At 46.5% G+C, this 22,602-nt stretch overlaps 1 protein-coding gene across 1 annotated transcript; it reads right to left on the bottom strand.

Annotated features, from left to right (window-relative positions):
- Window positions 1-719: 719 nt before the first annotated feature.
- On the bottom strand, window positions 720-21,742 carry LOC130480821 (tyrosine-protein kinase Fer-like). The gene is made up of 10 exons (XM_056853444.1): window positions 21,653-21,742; window positions 14,210-14,422; window positions 12,093-12,221; window positions 10,053-10,106; window positions 9,561-9,679; window positions 8,500-8,594; window positions 5,879-6,002; window positions 4,030-4,187; window positions 3,230-3,352; window positions 720-862 (listed from the first exon to the last, which is right to left on the bottom strand). The coding sequence occupies exons 1-10, from the start codon at window positions 21,740-21,742 to the stop codon at window positions 720-722; spliced, it is 1,248 nt and encodes a 415-aa protein (XP_056709422.1).
- Window positions 21,743-22,602: the final 860 nt, after the last annotated feature.

The raw sequence follows: 22,602 nt of genomic DNA, 5'->3' as shown, positions 1-22,602 counted from the left end.
AAAGACCCCTGCCTGAGACCCTGGAGAAGCCGCTGCTGGTCAGAGTAGACAATACTGACTTGGATGGACCAAGGGTCTGATTCAGTATAAGGAAGCTTCATGTGTTCAGAGTTGGTTTGCCATTGCCTGCCTACACGTCACGACTCTGGTCTTCCTTGGAGGTCTCCCATCCAAATACTTGCCAGGGTCAGAGCTGAGTGTGTGACTGGCCCATGGTCACCCAGCAAGTTTGCATGGCAGAGTGAAGATTCGAACCTGGGATTCCCGGATCCAAGTCTGACACGTCAACCACTACACCATAATGCCAGTCTTGTATCTTTACCTAGAACAAAAGGAGGGGCAAAATGGGTTATGTAGTAGTGCTAGATGAGAAGTACTAGGATCACTGGGATTGATGTTGCTGGGTTTTTAAAGGAGGAGTGCCAGTGAAGCATTCTACCCCAAATCCCTTGCAATATTCCACTGTATGCCAGGCAAACCTCTCCAGGTAAGCATAGTTGTGTATGCTTTGACATCTGCAACCTGGCAAGGAATCTTGCGTCACTCGTATTGGATTGCAGAACACAGTAGCAAAACCTTGAATACTGAAGGTAGCAACAGTAGGCCACTCTATCCCAGGCAAAAAATAACCCACCAGAGAAAGGAAAGCTACAGGTAGCATTAGAGAGATTTATCAGGGGGTGGGCATATGTTTTCATAGCTGCATCTTGAGTAAAACATCATTCAGGATCCCAGTGAAGATGCAACAGCTCCTTGTAGATGGCAGAAAACGTTGGGCGCCCATGGGGATCACGATCCCAGCACCTCAGCATCAGATCGTAGATGTCCATAGGGCAACGCTTTGGGGCTCGCATCCTGAAGCCTATCCGGGGGAGAGAGAGATTAACAGGTTAGACAAGTAGAAGAGCTGGTTTTTATACCCTGCTTTTCTCTACCTTTAAGGAGTCTCAAAGTGGCTTACAATCATCTTCCCTTCCCCACAGCAGACACCTTGTGAGATAGGTGGGGCTGAGAGAGTTCTGAGAGAACTGTGACTGGCCCAAGGTCACCCAGCAGGCTTCATGTGGAGGAGTGGGGAATCAAACCCGGCTCTCCAGATTAGAGTCCACTGCTCTTAACCACTACATCATGCATGGTTTCCTGTAGAACTGACAACTCTGAGATATTTTAAATCCCTGTTCAGCAACTAGTTTATCTAGAGAGCCATTGTAGGGTTGCCAACCTCCAGTTGAGGCCTGGAGTTCTCCCAGAATTACAACTGATGTCCAGACGACAGAAACCGGTCTTCCTGGAGGACATTGCAACTTCAGAGGGTGGACTGTACGGCAGGCATCACCTCCCCACTGAACTCCCTCCCAATCCCAAACTCCACCATCCTCAGTCGCCATCCCCAACCTCCAGGAATTTCCTAAACTGGACTACTCTGAGAAAGGAACAACCCCCTAACTGCTAAAAACGAATTCATTTTTAGTTGCTGTTGGTCTCATCATTAATATTCACAATGAGCTGAAGCCTTTCGAAACGTGGTCACACGACTAGCCACACATTCTCTTTCTCCTTCGACCTCTCTGCCTCTGGGCTCCTCTTGGACCTGACACACCCACTGATTGACGTTTGATTCCACCGAGGACTTTTCTTCCGTATTTGTTACAGATCAAGTGGAAGTAGGTGCAGTTACAGCTGAATTTGAGGCTTTTCGCCCCTTTTCTGCATAATTTGTATAGTGCTGCATTGCTATACTATTATTATTATTTTTTGCATTCTTTTTTGCGTTTATTGGTGTCTGCTTTAATTTGATGTTATAATAGACAGAAACTCTGTTAGTTAGTGTTGTGGCATGAAGTTAATGCCAGTAAATTATTGCAATTTGCATGTTCTTTTGTTGTGATTTATTCTATCTGAGCCCTCGTGCTGCCAATTATCTTAAGTAATGTTAATTCTGGCACAAGTTGTATATATTTTTGTAACAGTACCTGGAGGTTGGCAACCCTAAGTGCAGCCGAGCTGGGAAAGTGCCATTCAAAGTGCTTAAAAAAAAAAAAAAAACCTCCCAGAGGGAGCCCAGAGGAAGGGGAAGTGAGGGGAAAGTGGGGCTTCCAGGCTGTGGAAGGACCCACCTTATTCACCACCGCACTTCTCCTTTGCACAGGCGTGATGGAATAAAGGAGAATTAAAATCCACCAACAGTAAATTTGCAGTGTTGCTATCAAGATGAATCAGCATCAAGGCAAAACCTTCAGTTCTCCAATGGGGGCCTAGCTAAACCACTCTCAATCCCCCACTGTTGATGATTTGAGGAGTGGGAGAAAAATGGGGGAGGGGAAACAGCATTGATGGTGACACTCTAGGAATTTCCCCAGTTTCTATGATAAAAGACCATAGAGCCAGGAGGGATTTCTAGAGCATCACTTGGAAGTGATGTCGCATCCTCTAACTCTACCTATGTATCTACCCCAGAAGTGGCATCACATCCTCCGATACAGTCTAGGAATTTCAGCAGTCTCTATGGTCTTTACCATAGGGATTGGGGGAAATTTTGGAGCATGCAAACTCCACCTTCCCAAGGGACTGCCCCCAAAATCTCCTGGCATTTGCCATTGCAGGGCTGGTAATCCTATTGATTCTGTGTAGGGCAGCTGCATGCCAATTCTGGAAGGCATATCATAGTAATGGATTGTGTGTCCAGGAGAGATGCTGCTCATCAGAGCAGGCAATTCTGGGATAGATGGAGTGATGGCTGGACTCAATATAGGACTGCTATTTTCATATAAGAAGCCTGCAGGATCTAGGGGGGTATGTGGAAAGGTGGTGATGAAGGGGTTACTTATGATGTTATCAATCACTTTCCACCATAGGGTTGCAAGGTCCCGCCAGGAGTTGTTGGGAGGCAGATACAAGGGGGTAGCGATCTGCGACCCCACACTATGACGTCTTGCTAGCATCACATCGGGGGGGGGGGGAGGACGCTCTAGCACTTGCCCCAAAATTCTATTGTTTCCATAGAGTTTTGTGAGAGAGATAAAGTGTCCCCCCAGTGTGATGCTGGCACTTCCACATCGTGCTGAAAGTGACATCATTGTGCAGGGTCACGGATTGTTCCCCTTTCTGCCAGCCTGTTTCCACCCGGCGACCAGCTGAGTGTCGGTGGGCAGTGGCAGGAATCGGTGGGCAGTTGCCCACCACTAGCAGGCGGCTGGGAACCCTATTCCACCCCCCATCTTCTCTTTACCTCTTTCCACCTGGCTGATCACTTGCTGATTAGACATTCCAGGGTATGGAGTGTTCCCTAAGCTGAAGATCTCCCACAAGAGAATGCCATAACTCCAGACATCACTCTCTGTAGAATACCGGCCTGCAGAAGTGAATCAAACCAAGGATGGAGGGGATGGGTTGTGGTTAATGCAACCGAAGACCGACGTAGCAAGCATTACTCACAGAAGAATTTATTTAAATTTAAAGATATGGGCAAACACGGGAATGCTGACCAGTGAGCAATACAGATGTCCAACGGCTCTGGGCCAGGTCCACACTTAAAAGGTGACGGTAAAGGTAGTCCCCTGTGCAAGCACCGGGTCATTCCTGACCCATGGGGTGACGTCACGTCCCGACGTTTCCTAGGCAGACTTTGTTTACGGGGTAGTTTGCCAGTGCCTTCCCCAGTCATCTTCCCTTTACCCCCAGCAAACTGGGTACTCATTTTACCGACATCAGAAGGATGGAAGGCTGAGTCAACCTTGAGCCGGCTACCTGAAACCGACTTCCATTGGGATCGAACTCAGGTCGTGAGCAGAGCTTGGACTGCAGTACTGCAGCTTACCACTCTGTGCCACGGGGCTCCAAGGTCCACACTTAACTCTCTCTTAAATAGTGGATTAATAAGATCTCTTGTGGGAGATCTTCAGTTCTCCCTCCAATCTCCAGAGAGCAGCACATTTAGAATGGCTGCCTAGGTGTTACAACCTAAGTTTCCATCACCATCCATACCATGGCCACCCTTTCTTGAAAAGCAACAGTTTAAGATGACCTGACCATATTTCAAAGCCTCGGGCGCAGTCCATTTGATTGGGATGTGTTTCAGGCCTTCCTTGGATGAGTAGACACCACTCTCCTCCTGCCGGGACATACCGAAGTCGCTGATCTTGAGGACACTGCCTTCCCCCACTAGACAGTTCCGAGCAGCCAGATCTCTGTCAAAAGGTTAGAAAGTGGACCTGGGCATGAAGAAGGGGTGGAAGGAATGGGGGTCCCAGGAGTCTAGACAGAAGGGGGGGTTGTCACTAGGGTTGCCAGGCCCCTCTTCACCACCGGTGGGAGGTTTTTGGGGCAGAGCCTGAGGAGGGCAGGGTTTGGGGAGAGGAGGGACTTCAATACCATAGAGTCCAATGGCCAAAGAGGCCATTTTCTCCAGGTGAACCGATCTCTGTCGGCTGGAGATCAGTTGTAATGGCAGATCTCCAGCTAGTAACTGGAGGTTGGCAACCCTAGAGGCACTCCTCTGCTCGTGCTCTCTCTCTCTCTGTGTGTGGCATACAGGAAGATATGCCTCTTATATGATACTGCGCGCTATAATTTGTGTACTAAGAAATGTCTTTCCCCCTGCTCAATCTAAGAGGAGGAAATGCCTTTTCTACCATAGCACTTACCACCTGCAATTGTTATAAGTATTTGTTCAAATGTTTTAAAAGGTTGCTGTTCAAAATGAAGGATACCTTTTAATCAACCAAAATCTTCCAATTGATTTATTGACCAAATGTTGAAGTCTTCATTAATATTGTTATTTCTAATAATTATTAGCAAAAAGGCTATCATTATGATGGATGGTGTGTGTATGTGAAATAGAGGTGCCAGGCTCCAGGTGGGACCTGGGGATCCCCTGGAATTACAGCTCATCTCCTGACTTACAGAGATCAGTTCCCCTGGAGAAAATGGCTGCTTTGGAGGGTGGACTCTATGGCCTTGTACTCCACTGAGGTTCCTGTCCTCCCCAGGCCCTGCCCCCAAATCTCCAGGAGTTTCCCAACCAGGATCTGGCATTCTTGCCCCCCCCATCCCCCAGTGGTGACCGGGGGGACCAGGCAACCCAGGTGCAATACCCTCTCTGCACAGGCTTTGAACACTCTGTGAGACCCTCATCACTAAAAGCCAGACCCCTCCAGCATCAGAAGACAAGTTTTGACCAATTATGGTTCAAAGCAGGGTTATACATCTTCCCCACTTCACATCTGCTGGGGGAGTCACAGAATTATACTTGTAGTTGTAATACCTCTGAGGTGACAGCTAAACCATCCAGCCAGTGCAGCATAGTGGTTAGGGTGTCAGATTAGGCGTGGGGCAACTTGGGTTCAAATCCCCATTCAGCCATGAGATAACCTTGGATCAGTCACTCTCCCTAACCTACCTCGCAGGGTTGTTGTGAAGGGCGAGAACAATGCATGCCCCCCCTGAGCTCCTTAGAGGAAGGGCAATGTGAGAGACGGAAATCCTTGGCACACCGTGATCCTAGCTGCTGAGAAACCACGCCTGGTCCTCTCTTTGCAGCTCCATGTGGGTTTAATTTCTTGGTCACAGAAGAATATGATGGAAGGTTGTGAACTAGCTGATGTGCATATAAGGTTGCAGTTAGGCTGTGGTTAAATGTGTCAGGTATCTTTTTGTAAGGCAACCTGTTACTTGGGGCGACTTACAGCAATGTAATAAAAATGAGAAACGTGTGGGAATGAGCTACTGTACTAACAAGAATTCAAATTAAGGCTCTTGTTCCCCCCGCCCCCAGCTCAATGATGGATAGCTGTTGGCTGAATACAGGATGAGAAACAATGTGTTGAAAGAGCAATGAATCTAGCAAATTAAGAATGTCTGCTTCTTGCCATCTCTGTACCTGTGGATGCAGCAGTTGCTCTCCAGGTAAGCCATGCCTGCTGCAGCGTGGATTGCAAAGCGGATGAGATCTCGCACCCAGAGCCGGCTCCCTTCCAACTGCAGGAAGGTCAAGAAATCCCCACCTGGAGAAGAGGACAAGAGAGAGGAAAAAATAAAAGAAAACTCAGGTGATTCAATACATTCAGAACTCCCTCCAGAGCTAGCATGGTTAGGAGCGGTGGACTCTAATCTGGAGAACCGGGTTTGTTTCCCCACTTCTACAAATGAAGCCTGCTGGGTGACCTTGGGCTAGTCACAGAGACTCCATAAAAGGTAGAGAAAATCAGGGTACAAAAACCGACTCTTCTTTCTTTTCCTCCTCCCAATATTACCATTATTGTCTTTGAGAGTTTTTCTCCATTCTGAACATATGAACTTGCTTTATGCAGGGTCGGACTATTGGCTTATATTGTGTTCTCTGCTCCAATTGACAGTGGCTCTCCAGGGTCCCAGGTAGAGAAAGGTCTTTCCCACACCTGTCACTTAAAATTCTTTAATTGGAGATGGTGGACCTTGAACCTGGGATCGTCTGCAGGCGGAGCTGTTCCAGCAAGTGTTGAGCCAAAACCTTCTGGCAGGCCTGCCACATTCCTCCTTCTGTTCCTGATTGGGATTGGGGTGTGCAGAGGTGTCCTCAGATGAGGAGGAGGCAATTGGGGCAGAACCAAGGGTACAGTTACCAACAGGCATGCCACCAGAGGAGGCAGGCCCTTCGAGCTCAGAAAGAAACCTTCAGTCCCAGTCGTAAGTTCCACTGGTGGAGCCATAAGAACATAAGAAAGGCCCTACTGGATCAGACCAAGGCCCATCAAGTCCAGACCAAGGCCCATCAAGTCCAGCAGTCTGTTCACACAGTGGCCAACCAGGTGCCTCTAGGAAACCACAAACAAGATGACTGCAGCAGCCCTTGGGTTTGGAACCAACAACTGAAGAAAGGTGACAGTCGGCATCATCTCCACCTTCACCAGACCCCGCAGAACCCCGGAGAGGCTAGCTGCGGAGGGATGTACAGGCCAGGTACTAGAGTGCCTGGCTGGCAGCTCTGGAGGCAGCATTTCTCTGCCCCCAATGGTGAGGATGTCAGGAAGAGTTTTGCACGAAGAAGTTGTTTAGCGTTCTTGATGAGAAAGATGGCTACTGGCATGTAAAACTGGATAAGAATCAACAGAAGTGCACACCTGTTTTGGGGGGGATTGCTTGACCATCCCAGCGATGTGTGACATCACTTCCGGTTATGCAACCAGAAGTGATGTCACGGCATGGCATGACATGGCATGACACCTAGCCCTGCCCCCCAAAGCTATGAGAGATTACACAGTGAGCATTCTCACTGAATAGAAATTTGAGTACAGGTCTCCTGAAAATGTCCGTCAACTCCACCTGAACCCACAATATGAGAAAAATACTTAACAAGCAAACAATTACAAACATTGCTCAATATACCAATAACAAATGCACACAAATAAATAAAGCAGAAACAATTGACATTGTAAATGTGTAATGTATCAAAAAAAAGGTGGGGTTTTAACTCCTTTCACGCACTTTTGTGATGCATTACACATTTACACTCAGATTATTGCCTCCCGTTTCATTGTACATGTGCTGCAATGACCACAAACAGGCATGCATGGGCTGTTGCCCTGAGAAGCGGCCCCAACGGGACCCGCAACCGTACCCTTACATCCCAGAGGTTTACAACATCTGGGCTGACCCACAGCTGCCACTCCTGTTTGCACCACAGTGTGGACCTGCCCTTGGCTTGCCAGTCGCACTGCCTGACGCTGCTCCAAGCGGTAATAGGAGGGAAATGAAACTGAGGCATCATGGAAAGTAGCTCTAGGAATTCCTAGAGGTACCCTCCGTCACTTCCGGGGCTTTGCTGGAAGCGATGGGATGGCACATGCAATGTCACAGTCTAGGGTTGCCAAACTCCAGGTAATACGAAAGCTCATAAATCAACAGTCCATAATAGGAAAATATACACTTTAAATCTTTTATTGCTAGGCAATTCCAGCTTTACTTCATGCTGTTGCCTGAAAACAATTAAACACAATAGCAAAAATCCCCTAACTACCTAAGACAACCTAACAACATGAAACATACAAGGGAAAAGAACTGCAGTTCAGCAACGACGCGAGAAGGTCCAAGTCATAGACAACAACCGCGTCTGCACCCATTCTTGACCATGAAGGTTCCAATTGGTGCCCGGAGGTCCAGTTCCTTCTAGGGTGCAGAAAGGTCCAGGGGAGAGCCCCAAGGCAAAATAATACAACTTGAAGAGGAGTATCCTTAATACTGGCACAGGTTGTATATTTAAGATTGTTTAAACCTCCAGGTAATATTTGGAGATCTCCTGCTATTACAGCTGATCTCCAGCCGACAGAGATCAGTTCCCCTGGAGAAAATGGCCGCTTGGGCAATTGGACTCTATGGCATTGAAGTCCCTCCCCTCCTCAAACCTCCCCATCCTCAGGCTCCACCCCCAAAATCTCCCGCCGATGGTGGACCTGGCAACCCTATCACAGTCCCCACGTTGCCACCCCCAATCTTCCCGCTGGTTGCTAGGCACTTGCCCCTTACCAGACACCAGTTCCATGATGATAAGGATTGGCTGTTTCCGTGCACAGATGCCAATGATGCGGACGATGTTTGGGTGGCGGTACTGCCTCAGGATCCTAGCAGAAATGGAGCAGAAGGTTGAGGATGTTGGCAGGCTAAGGTGTCTCCCTCCAGGTCAGTGCTGGCCACATTTGAAAATCCAATCCTTTTGAGTTTCAAAACCCTCCCCGTTTCTGCTGTTGACCTCACTATAAAAGAAAAGCCCTCAAATGAAGAGGTGGTTCACAAGCTGACAGCTGTGTGGACTTGTGGCTTTGTATTACGCATGCGCACCATCACACATAAGAAATAACATTTGACTTTCCGAGACATGGAAAGCAGGCCAGAAGATCTGGGTCACGTTTTACATCCCGTGTGCACATGCAATTTGTTTATTTTAAACAGTTATAGCCTGCTTTTCCTGCCCAGGGTGGCTTATTAATATGACCTCAAGACTAAGAAACAGTAATCCAAAACACAATGCAAAAATACAATATAAAATTCACAAGCTGCAATAGAGCAACACACAACACAGTTATCACTTTGTAGAAGAAAATTCATCTGCAGCTGAAAACAAAGAACCACTCTCCATTTAACAAGGGTTCCTCAAAACCTCCTTCATCCCCAAGAGACAAAATAGGGACATGGATTTGCCAGGGACAGGAACCAAAAAGGGACATCCTAGTTAGAGAGCCAGCGTGGTGTAGTGGTTAAGAGTGGTGGGCTCTAATCTGGAGAACCGGGTTTGATTCCCCACTCCTCCACATGGGCAGCAGACTCTAATCTGGTGAACCGGGTTGGTTTCCCCACTACTACACACGAAGCCAGCTGGGTGACCTTGGGCTAGTCACAGTTCTCTTAGAGCTCTCTCAGCCCCACCTACCTCACAAGGTGTCTGTTGTGGGGAGGGTGATTGTAAGCTGGTTTGATTCTCCTTAAAAGGTAGAGAAAATTGGCATATAAAAACCAGCTCCTCGTCCTCTTTTTCTTCTAAATGGAGACAGCTGTGGGGGGCGGGTTTTGCAGCCCATCTGTTCCCTAACCTGGCTTCCATGAGAAATTTCTCCTTTGTTTCCGGAGCAAGGTGTTCCCTGCAGGTCTTCACAGCCACAGGAGTGTTGTCGTAGGACAAGCGGCCACTGTATACCTCCCCGAAATTCCCCTGGGGAAGGAGAAAAGAATGAATCCATCCGGAAAAAACGGTTTGACACGTGGGGCTGCCCTTGAAGGCAACCTGGAAACTTCCACTAACTCAGAACACGGCAGCCTATCTTTTGGTGGGAACAAATTATTTCCATTGTATTAGAGATGTTTGGGAGGAACTGTGTTGCTTCTGTGCTTGGTTTAAGGCGTTATGTGCCTTTTGCAGTCTGGGACCTACTGCTTGAAGGACTTCTCGCAGCCCCGGAGACAGACAGACCCGTCCCTCTTGTCAGATGCTTCGTTGTGTTCTCTCCTTAGCCCTGTTCACATGAGACCGGGAACACAAGTCTTCAAAAACAGAGGAGGAGCATTCAGAACCTGCTGCCACTTACACTGCCCAGTAGCTCACCCAAAATCACATCACTGTGGCTGAGGTCCCATTTTGCCTACAAAAAGACAAGAAAACAAAACAATCCATGATCTTAAGATAAGAGGAGCCCGGCCAGATGAAGCCAAATTGCCCACCTATTTCAGTGTTGAGGGTTGCCAACTCCAGGCTGGGAAATTCCTGGAGATTCGTGAGGGGGGCACAGCAGGGTATCGTGCCATAAAGTCCACCTTGCAAAGCTGCCATTTTCTCCAGGGTCTCAGTTGTCCTAGCTAAGGTTGCCAACTGTGGGGCTGGAAAATCCTTGGAGATTTGGGGGTATAGCTGGGGGAGGGTGGTTTTGGAAAGGGGAGGGACCTCTACAGGGTATAATGCCATAGTGCTCATCCTTCAAATCAGCCATTTTCTCCAGGAGAACTGATCTCTAGAGATAAATTGTAATTCCAGGAGATCTCCAGGCCACAACAGGAGGTTGGCAACCCTACGATACACCCTATGCACCAAATTGGGACTCTACGCTTGACAACTGAGCAAGGGAGTCACATTGAATGTCTGCTTGCCAGGACCCAGGGAGGATGCTATAAAAACATAATGTGTACTTAGAGACTTTAGGTGATATCGTTTATTCAGAGGGCTCATTCTCAGAGCATGAAGATGAGATAAAAACCAGTCGTTTCTTACAGATTTATAGATCACCTAATGCTACAAAATCACACAAAGCTTTCAGATTCCACATTCAAAGGACATATGTGAGCCTGCAGGAACCCAAATGCACGTAGGCAGCTTGCTTGGCCAATGTTCAGATGCTTCATGGAGAGGCTGTTAGAATCATACATATTTACAGTCTCTTCTTTGCCAAGTTCGGGAAAGAATGCTTTACCCCTGAGCAAGAGGCTAAAGGGATGCTTGCGGTTGAATGACATTTTTACACATACATTTGAAGATGTAGTGAAAGAGCACTCTAACTAGGAGAAAGGCTAATTTTAGAAAGTTTAATAGAATGTTTTAGAGAAGTGGTTCTGTTTCACACACACACACACACACACACACAAACTCACAAACACACTCATATATTTTAATCAGGGCATGGTTTGGGGAACAACATTCATAGAATCATAGAATCATAGAGTTGGAAGGTACCACCAGGGTCATCTAGTCCAACCCCTGCACAATCCAGGAAATTCACAACTACCTCACCCCCACACCCCCAGTGGCCCCTACTCCATGCCCAGAAGATGGCCAAGATGCCCTCACTCTCATCATCTGCCTAAGGTCACAGAATCAGCATTGCTGACAGATGGCCATCTAGCCTCTGCTTAAAAACCTCCAGGGAAGGAGAGCTTACCACCTCCCGAGGAAGTCTGTTCCACTGAGGAACTGCTCTTAGAGAATTATTCCTAATGTCTAGACATAAACTCTTTTGATTTAATTTCAACCTGTTGGTTCTGGTCTGACCTTCTGGGGCAACAGAAAACAACTTGGCACCCTCCTCTATATGACAGCCCTTAAAGTACTTGAAGAAGGTTATCATGTTCCCTCTCAGTCTTCTCCTCTTCAGGCTAAACATACCCAGCTCCTTCAACCTTTCCTCATAGGACTTCGTCTCCAGACCCCTCAACATCTTTGTTGCCCTCCTCTGGATATGTTCCAGCTTGTCTACATCCTTCTTAAATTGTTATAGAACTTCTTGCAGAAACTCCTATGTTCAAATTTTTGCATCTTCACTAAAAAAAAGTACAGAACTTAGCAAGGGTGCAAATTTTTGCATCTTTATTAAAAGGTAAAACCATAGAGTTTGGAGTGAATATTAGTGTCCCACAATGTGGTGATGTCACTTCTGGCTGTGTTGCCAGAAATGACATCATGGCATTGGAAGACTGCTGTTTCGGCCACTCATTTCCCCCCTGCTTCCCCACTGAGTGCTGGCAGGGGGTGGGGGGAGTACTAGTGGGGACTCCCCTGTCAGTAGCAGGAAAATGGCAATCCTAATTCACACAGACACTTGACATTTTGAATGACGAAACTCTTCTCTCTCCTGACATACCCGTACAACAGGATTGCGCAAGAGCGCAGGGGATCTTTCTGTGAGCCCCTGGTGCGTTTTTAAGTGGTGGTGAATCAGCTGAGGGATGCTCGAGAAACTGGGGCCGGTTGGCTCAAAGTGGTATCTGCCCTGCAGAGAAGAATGTCCATAATTAGTAACAGAGAGTGGAGAGGCTAGGGTAGTGCTTACCAAAGACGCTTCAAGATCTGGGCCCAAACCAGAGTGGAACCATCTGGCAGTGTGACAAAAAAAGAAAGACTGAATGAACCAGCAAAACAGGAGAAAAACAAGCAAAGGTGAATTACAAGCCATCTTTGGAGTTATTAACAGTCCCCTGATGGACGATGTAAACTGGCAGTGGTACAAGGAAGATGTTTATGTTATGGAGAGGAGCAGGGAGAGCTGCAGAAGGGAAGAATGAGATAAAACTGCACCTGATAAGGAATGAACCCAGAGCTGCCAAGGAGGGTGGGATAAAGAAACAAAATTTTGGAGGCCCAGGTTAACCTGGAGTAGGGTTGCCAGCTCCAGGTTGGGAAATACCTGGATATTTTGGAGGTGGCGCCTGAGGAGGGCAGGGTTTGGGGTAGGGAAGGACTTTAATGGGGTATAATTAGGGTTGCCAATGGGGTATGTAGGTTGCATGATTCGCCAAGTGAGACTTCGGATTGGCGGACATCGCGCTAGAATCAGGGCAAAAGTAAAAGACGCTCCGGCAGTCAGTCACTTTATTAGCCATGGCCATACAGACCGCGATTTGCAGTTCTTTGTCTTGTGGCAATGCCATCCAAAGCCGTTTCAAGCACAAGATGTGAAAAAGATTTTAAACTGTCAAGAGAGAAGGTTCATATTTCTATTCAAAACCTTAGCCCCCACCGGATTGAATACCGATTTCGACCTCTCGTGCTTTTTGTAATAGACCACTGCCACTTTAAGAAAACTAGCTGGCAATTGGAACGTAACAGCTGAGTGTATTGTCATAGCACACTGAAAACTCGGAGAGCCGTGTTGGTTGTCCCATAAACTCTGGGTAAGCTACTTTGTGCCTTTCTGTCTGCTTTTTACCTTTGTCATTTAGCCTGTAGATACATCACTATTATATCGCTTTGTCCCTTGTACTCTAGAATTTGCAACAATGTTTGACAGCATCAATGTTTGACAACTGAAAGCAATTCGCATTGGGATTTACAGCATCAACGTGGTTTGCAAGCTGAAGAAGATTTTCTCGAAACGCGTCCTTGCAACCATCAGCTGTTTTCTTGTCCCTGTGTTTCATTGATTTATACACGTGACAGCACGGAACTTCCAGTCGGACTTATAATACGTGCACTTTAGTCATGGTTGAAAAAGTGTAAGCCCGGAGTGGCTGTATGTATTCTATAAGCCCTTAGTGGCTACATGTACTTATATTTATGTTTTTTTTCATTGCCAAATGTGGCATGATTATGCTTTAAGGCAAGCCCTGCGAGGCATTCCTAAGTGTGAATTAACACGGTTCTTTCTTAAGAGTATTTTTTTGTTTCTTGTTTGCTTGAGGAATGAAATAACATTTCTTAAAAACAAGCTTAGGCTTATCTGTTATTTTTTGTAGTTGTTGTTGAGCCTCGTGCTGCCTCCCTCTTTAGTTTTAACCTCCAGGTACTAGCTGGAGATCTCCTGTTATTGAGACTGATCTCCAGCCGATAGAGATCAGTTCACCTGAAGAAAATGGCTGCTTTGGCAATTGGACTGTACGGCATTGAAGTCCCTCCCCAAACCCCACCCTCCTCAGGCTCCGCCCCCAAAACCTCCCATCGGTGGCGAAGAGGGACCTGGCAACCCTAGGTATAATTAGGGTTGCCAGCTCTGGGTTGGGAAATACCTGGAGGTAAACAATACTTTGCCTCCTTTTATAAAAAATAGCAAGTAGAAAGAGTTAGAGAACCTCCCAATGTCTGATCGAAAGAAACAGGCTTGGCTTAATTTTTCCAGTCAGCCTGTTGAGAAGACATATAGTCCACACAGAATGTCTTCTCCTCATCCCAGATGATCTGGGTCTTATTCTGGTTACTACCAAACACTGGGTGCACTCCTGAACACTGGAAATTTAGGTCCAAAGCAACACTCCACGCTCTTACCTTCAAACACTGGATGATAAAATGTTTGCATTGTCCTCCACTCATCACCGACAGGACGTATCCTCCAGGCTGGCCTTGGCTCTCCCTCACCAAAAAGTCTCCTTCACGGGACAGCAGGGACAGCGTTTCTTGCCGGGTCAGGGAGCCATGGAACCAGTCCTGCTGGGAAAGGGGTCTTTGTGCCACCGGGATCAAGGGCACTGGCGGAGGAAGCTGGCAACAGAGAGACAGGACCCACCGTCAGTGGCGGACCTACATTTTTGGGGACCCTGAAGCTTGAACTGTTATGGGGGCCCCCTTTGCACCAGCAACAATAGGGTAACATCCTTGCAAGGACTTCGAGGCCCAAATGACGGAGAACAGGGTGGTGGGGTGGAGTCCTTGAAAATGGGCCATACTCATTAAATTCACTCATTAAAAAAAAAAGTTGCTTCAGGGACCCTCTGGGATTAGGGGCCCTGAAGCTTAAGCTTCATTAGTTTCATAGTAGATGAAACTGCCCACAGTTAAGCTTTTCTGCCCGCTGCAGCCTGGGCAGCGTGTTTCCCTCCGACATTTGGAGGGATGGAACTTTGCAAAAAGCTGATTCTTGTAAGCCACAAATGCAGAAAAGGGTAGACAACCCGGTTAGGAAAAAAAATGTGTTTCTGCATGTACCGCCGCGTACTTCATAGATGAGGCTGCTACCCAATTGCCCAGCCCTGCCATTCAGACTTGAAAAACCGGTCTCAGGGTTGTTTCTCCCTCGTGTGAATCGATGCTTTTGTGCCGTTTTCGGTTTCCTCACGTCAGTTGTTTCCCTGTTAAAAGTGACGAATTTTCCAGGAGGGAAAGGTTGTGCTATCTTGGTACACGTATGTCATATAAACTGCAAAGATGGCGCAGAAGATAGAAATGAATCACAGAAACACCGGCAAGGAAGATAGGCAAAATGATGACACATTAAATGATGGTTGGTTATGTGTGTGGTGGGCAGTTATTTAACGGTTTCCTTGTTTCCCCGCCGGAAAAATTTCACTGCCAAGCTCTTTTTACCCACTCGGGGGGGGGGATGCCCATAAAAGAGAAAAACATCTTGGGGTGGCCATTTTTAGCCGGAAAACAGGCTGAGAGGGAATAGTGAAACAGCCATTCCCGACGTCCATTTCTCTGCTTTCCCTCTAGCTGCCTGCTGTGCTGTTCCATTCTCCGATGTGGCGAGAATCAGTTTTTCACTCAGGTCTCTACCAGTCATGTAGAAAATAGGGTGGTGGGCTGATTTGAAGAACAAAAGGAGTTTGCAAGTGGGGGAAGCTAGACTGTCCCTTCTTCCCAAAGGGTATCTCCCCACAAATGTCTTGTCTTGAAATGGGTATGGGTACCCGAAGTGGGGTCAGCTCACATCTGGGGAGGAGGTGACATGGCTTAAACAAATGAGCGAGGGGAGGGATCCTTTCCCTCACTCCTCTGCTCTAAAATCCCACCTTCCTTTCCCCTGTTTTATGGGATATTCAGGCAGACCTAGGTTGAAAACAGGGTGTGGGCAAATGTTTCAGTCTGAGAGCCGCATCTGGGACTCCCAAGGTTACCAACTCCACGTTGGGGAATTCCTGGAGATTGAGGGACCTCAGTGAGGTATAATGGCACAGTCTACTCTCTGAAGCTGCCCTTTTCTTCAGGGGAACTTATCTCTCTAGTCTGGGGATCAGTTGCAGTTCCAGGAGTACTCCAGGGCCTACCTGGAGGATGGCAACCATAGAGTCAGCCTACTTTTGAGGGCTAGCGGTTTCAAACATTAGTGAAGAACCAGATGTGGCGCTCCTGCTACTCTCAATGGCCATGTGCAGGAGCATCGGCCCAGAAGCCAATGCTGCAGTCCCGTGGGCCAGCCCTCCGAAGAAATGTCCAGAAGCTTGAGGGCTGAAGGGAAAGCTCGGACAAGCTGAGTAGCCATAATTTGGGCCATAATTTGCCCACATCTGAGCTAAACAAATATGCCCGGCATACTATACACTAACAGTGCCACCTGGTGGCAGCCCTTAAAGTGTCCAGGTGCTCAGTAGTCCTGCAAATGATCTGTGTGTATTGTGTGTTTTTGTATCCAAGTCTAAAATTCATAATAAAAATAAAAGTACTGTAAATGACAAACTACTTTTGTGGAATGAATGGTTTCGAACAGATTCAGTTGCAACTATTTTATCTAAATAACTGTGGACTTGTGTGTGTGTGTGTGTGTGTGTTTATTTTGGGGGGTTAAGGTCTTTGTTAAAGATCCTTACTATAGTTCCAGGATTCTTTGGTTGGAAGTAGAGAAATAAAGGCCCAGAAAAATCACAGAACAAATTTTTTTTTGGTGGGGGGAGTGGTTTTTCCTGTAGTTTTTTTCCCCTGAGGCCGTTTAGGAGGAGTACTGAAACAAAATCCTATGAAATAATTTCTCCTTCTGAATGAGTTAAATGCTTTCAAAGACAGGGATGGCATGCTGTAGACACACACAATGCATTTATGCACTTGGAAGGATGTACCTAATGTTCATAAAGGGAGCATGCAGGGCTTTCATTGCTTCTCAACAGTTGCATGCCTTCTGTTGTCCTTTTGACCTAACATGGTTGACCTTTTTTTACCCACAGAAAGGGTAAAAAGGAGTTTATTGTCCTAAGGGGGGTGGAGATCTGAGGGAGGTGGGGCAGAAACTGCACCAAAGCCTCAGAGGAAAACTCTGAAAGTTTCATTGAGAACCGAGCTCTCTCTAACCAGATAGCAAAAGTGAAGGTACATGTGCTAAGATAGCACAGGATGTACGGTATCAGCTTGTAGTTTTTTGTCAAGTATTGGGTATTTATAACTGAGGCATTTATAACTTCTAAATTCCATTAATATGTGAAATGTTGCAATTTTATATGCTGTAAGTTGTAAATTATGAATTTTATGTTGTTAAAGCAGTAAAATTAGTTTAGGTTTGATAGGACAGTAAGTATTGTATAGATTTCAATTTTCCCCATTTCTGGGTTTGTTTGTTTGTTTGTTTCCAAAAAAGAAAACCCCAAAAAACAACAGCTACAATTTTTTCCCCGTGGCCCCAAAATTTCCAGAACTTTTACATCTCTAGCTGGGAGCCATTGTGGTAAAACTGGCTTGAAAGCAATGTAAAGGTTTTGTGTGTAGAGATGCCCTTAAAGAAAACAAACATTGTCTCTGAATCATACTTGCACTATACCCGGATTGGCCTGATGGGGCGTATCCTGTCCGGATTTTCACTCCAAGCATATTCCCTGGGAGTGTGCAGACGCTCCATCTGTAATTTAAAAAACAAATGCTGCCAGAGATGAAAACTCTGTTGGGACCGTCCAGGTGGTAAACAATGAAATATTATGACCTCAGAGATATTTTACATCACCGAGTCACGTGATGCACCGTTTCATTTAAAGGAATATGACATCAACAGGGGATTATTTCCTGTTTAGGGTTGCCAACCTCCAGGTGGTGGCTGGAGATCTCCTGCTATTACAACTGACCTCCAGGCAACAAGAGATCAGTTCCCCTGGAGAAAATGGCCACTTTGGAAGGGCCGTAGCTCAGTGGGAGCTTGGCATGCAGAAGGTCCCAGGTTTAATCCCCGGCATCTCCAGTTAAAGGGACTAGGCGAGTAGGTGATGTGAAAGACCTCTGCCTGAGACCCTGGAGTGCCGCTGCCGGTCTGAGTAGACAATACTGACTTTGATGGACCGAGGGTTTGATTCGGTAGAAGGCAGCTTCATGTGTTCATGTGTTCAATTGGACTCTATGGCATTGAAGTCCCTCCCCTCTCCAAACCCCACCCTCCTCAGGCTTCGCCTCCAAAATCTCTTGGTATTTCCCTACCCTGGCCTGGCCAACCCTATTGAACTCCCTTCCATTACAAAATGTTTCTCTATAAAACCCTTGTCATTAGAACCACTGGAAAGCATACAGTGAAAAATTCAAATTTATTTATTTGATAAATTATTTGATAAATTATTATCCCAGTGTCCTCCGAGGAGCTCTGTGTGGTATATACATAATTCTCCCATCTTCCATTTTATCCTTACAACAATCCTGTGAGCTAGGTTAGCATATGTCAGATCCCTTACATACCTTGTCTTGCTATGATCCTCAAAACAGCCTACATAAATACACTTTCCCCAAGTCTTCAAACTGCTTCATAGATGTGCAAGCTTACAATAACCCTGTGAGGTAGGCAGCTATGTATTATTACCCCTGTACTGCAGCTCTGAGAGACAGCGTGGTATAGTGGTTAAAATGTTGGACTAGGATCTGGGAGACTCAGGTTCGAATCCCCACTCTGCCATGAAAGCTTGCTGGGTGACCTTGGGCCGTTCGCACACTCTCAGCCTCGACCCTAGGTAGTATTTGGATGGGTGACCTCTGAGGGGTGTGATGCAGAGGCAGGCAATAGCAAACCACCTCTGAACATCTCTTGCCTTGAAAACCCTACAGGGTCACCAGAAGTCAGCTGTGACTTGCCGGCAAAAGAAAAAAAGGGGCGGGGAGAGGCTTGCCTAAGGCCATACAGTGAATTCGTAGCAGATGCAAAATTTGAACCTGGAACTCCACAAATTACAATGTGTTCTCATGGTTACTATGCCACACCAGCTTGGTAGACAGACTGATTTTTGGCCAGTTGTTCATGCTTCTCCATTGCACTTTGTTTACACTCTGTGAAGTAGAAATAGACAGTTCAAAACAATGGACCCCCCAGGACTGAATAGGGACATGGGATTCTTATCCCACTACAGATGCTCATTTTCTGCCCCTAAGCAGTTCTCCTCGGTTACATTTTGCATTGTCCCGTTGCAACCTGGGTCCCTTCTTTGCAACACCCCTGCCAACTTCTGACTAGGAGATATCAGGGTTGAGGGATCTCCATTCCGACTTGCATCTGATGAAAGGAGCTTTGATTCTCAAAAGCTTATAATACAAACATTTTGTTGACCTCTAAAGTGCTACTGGACTCAAATCTAGCGCTTCTGCTGCAGGCCAACATAGCTACTGTCCAGAAAGATTTTATTGTAAAGAATTCCTGGCCCAAACATCTTGTGGCAACAAGTTAGTTGTGTGTTGTGTGAACAAGTCTTTCTTTATTTTGCTTTTAAACCAGCTACTTCTCAATGACCCTGAATTGTTGCACCTTGCAACGGAGCTCTGAAGTTGCTTTCTGCTCCTCCGCCTCCCATGCCCTTATAAATTCCTGCCTTATCGCTTCCCAATGATCAGCTGCACACACCACAACTATTTATGCCTTCTTCTTTTTTGCAAAGATGACCACCCCCCTAATTTGCCTTGCCCTGGCTCTATTTGCAAAGTTGTTTTCAAGGGAGGTGAAGAGATGAAGGACAGCAGAACACTCCGTGCTCGGAGAGAGTTCCAGAAAGATTTATTGTAACAGTAATCATACATTTTGGAATGCAGGAGAGTCCAATTACATTCTCAGCGGACTTTGGCCGAGCAGCTTCCTACCAAGGACGCCTTCTTCAGAGGTTTCTAGGATCAATCCAACATACAATTTAGGACAAGGTACAAAATGTCCACATCTTGATTTTTAATGCTAACTAGAATATTCTAATACATGCCGACGTCTGTATTTGACACTCAGTCATCTTTGATGCCAAGTTCTGTATTTGACAAGAGATGGAGGGCATTGATTCCTGACATGTAATGGCTTTTCTCGTTTGACAGCCAACGTGGTTTTGTTGGTTTGTGTGGTTTTTTACATTTTAACTCGCTGGCTAGCCACCTTGAGGCCCCTGAAGGGTGGACTCAACATTCAAACTAAATAAAATACATGGAGAGCTGGTGGCAGTTGCGCCTTCATATATCTGTTGCTTACTGAGAAATGACAGCTATTCCTAGGGTTGCCAACCTCCAGGTACCAGCTGGAAATCTCCTGATATTACAACTGATCCCCAGCCGATAGAGATCAGTTCACCTGGAGAAAATGGCCGCTTTGGCAATTGGACTCTATGGCATTTTGAAGTCCCTCCCCAAACCCCGCCCTCCTCAGGCTCCACCCCAAAAACCTCCCGCCGGTGACAAAGAGGGACCTGGCAACCCTCGCTGTTCCAATGCCTCTGAATTTCACCATTTGAGATTCAAAAACATTCAAAAGGAAATGTTTTTTTAAAAATCCAAAATCTTCTCCTCCGTGATCTGAACAGCACTACTGAGAGCTTTATTAAGAACTATTTTTTGCTTTTCTCGAAAGAGAATCAAGTCAGGAACAGAGGAAAAATCATTCGGAAACACTTCAGCCTTCTCTTGCAGCTCAGACCTGGTGTAGACAAAATAAGAGTTCACCTTAAAGACTTGCTGCAGACTGTGGGGGAATGGACTGTACCGCCTCAAATAGCAATGGAAGGACAGAATTTTTTTAAGTCCAGCTACATTAACAATTACCTGTAACTAGAAAACACAGAATGTGAAGAGCTAGACTAGAACCTAGAGGCAGTGTGGTGTAGTGGTTAAGAGCAGCGGACTCTTACCTGGTGAACCACCTGAAGCCTGCAGGGTGACCTTGGGCTAGCACAGTTCTCTTAGAGCACTGGTTCCCAACCGGGGGTCCGCGGACCCCCAGGGGTCCGCGAGAACTAAATTAAGGTCCGCGAAACAAAGTTATAAACCCATAATAAATTAATATTTTCAATTAAAAGTTCTCTATTATAAAAATATATTTAAATATTATTCTAAGTTTAATGTTTAACTAACAGTTATGATTAAAGTTTATTTTCAAATTCTCGGAATTTTTATTTTGAACCTTGGGGTCCCTGCACCGAACAAAAAAGTCCTAGTGGTCCCTGGTCAAAAAAAGGTTGGGAACCACTGTCTTAGAGCCTCACCTACCTCACAGGTTGTCAGTTGTGGGGCATATAGAAGCCAACTATTCGTCTTCTTTCTCCCTGATGAGATTATTTCGTGTGTGTTTTGTAGGGAGGTTTCACACAGAGAAGTATGAACAAGAATGGGACTACTCTATCACCTCCACAATCCACCATCTCACAATCGCCTCATTCTGCAGCACATGTGGACCAGGCTTCAGAGATACATTCCCCATAGATTACATGTGTTTGGGGAGATCCTGACCCGACTCCTGACTAGAAATGCCCCCCCCCCCACTCCAGCTGCTTGATGCCCAAATTGGAGGGGGAAGACAAGATGCTCTATGGGGCCTGCCTTGTTTCATTTCTGGGACTTAAAGCTGTCACACGGGGGCAGTTTTTAATGAAGGAAATTGTATGCGAGGGAGACTTACACCACCCCTTTCTCAGTGGTGTGGCCCCAAATCCATACAGTCCCTTTATTACATATCTGGGGATCCAAACACAGACCCCCAGCACCACGTGTGGTTTCAGATGCCCCTCCCAAGAGGCATCTGTCAGCAGCTCCCCTGCGGGGATCTGTCATTTGAGATGGATGGTTTTCTGGCCCTACAGTGAGGCGCGTGATCCAGGCAGCCTCTGAAACCCCAAACTCTGCATCCTCCACTTTCAAGCTAGCCGAAACAACCCGCTCTTTCCTCATGTTCAAAAAGATTCATAGGGATTGACTCAATCTCATTGTTAATAGGTAACTGTGGAATAGCCCAGGTTAATATCCCCAGCCGCTGTCCTACTCTCCCTTCTTTACCCTCAGTCAAGATGCAGAGAAGGGTTCACACTTTCTGAGCAACGGAGATGCATCTGGGGATTCCCTCAGGCTAATCAGGTGGAGCCCAGGCTGCAATTAGGAATCCCACACACCATCCCGGTTATGCCGAGCATAGGGGGTCTCCATTTATTGGGGGAAATTAGCTGGAGACTAGAGCTTTGCAAGAGGCTGGCATGGGGGTCTTTTAACCAATTCTGCTCCAGGTGAGCGAACCAATGGAAAGCGACCCAAGGAAGCTTTATGAATTTTAAGGATTTGATTAAAAGTAATCAAATTTGTCTCTCTCTCACACACACATATAATTCCCAACACTTACAGAGCTCAGAAAAATAAAGATTTGAGAGTCCCAAGCGGGTTTATAATTACCTTCCTGAAGAGCGAGGTCCAGAATGGCAGCAGCAAAGAAAGCAACTAATGGCCATCACTACTAGCTGGAAAACTATACACGCAAGTACCGTGGCTCACACTTTGGATCCAGGAAGTGGTAGCAGCTTGACTGCGGCCAATGAGGCTATACTTATACCCCAAAATGTAGCCGGAGGCTATGACTGGCAATGGCTGGTCATCGCCAGTAACAAGATTGCTCAAGATAGGATTAATCGGGTGCAGTTAATAAGACCATCAGAAAATGATGGCTGGGACACTTGGGATTAAGTGTCCAAGCGTTGAGTGATAGGCTTGGGGGTTAAGGTGGGGTCCTGAAGGTGAGTCAGCGAGAGGGCTTGGCTGGCGAC

This window comes from Euleptes europaea, chromosome 7 (assembly GCF_029931775.1).
Source record: "Euleptes europaea isolate rEulEur1 chromosome 7, rEulEur1.hap1, whole genome shotgun sequence".
NCBI lineage: Eukaryota > Metazoa > Chordata > Lepidosauria > Squamata > Sphaerodactylidae > Euleptes > Euleptes europaea.
Note: the sequence above shows the minus strand (reverse complement) of the source record. Positions and strands in the feature narration are given on the sequence as shown.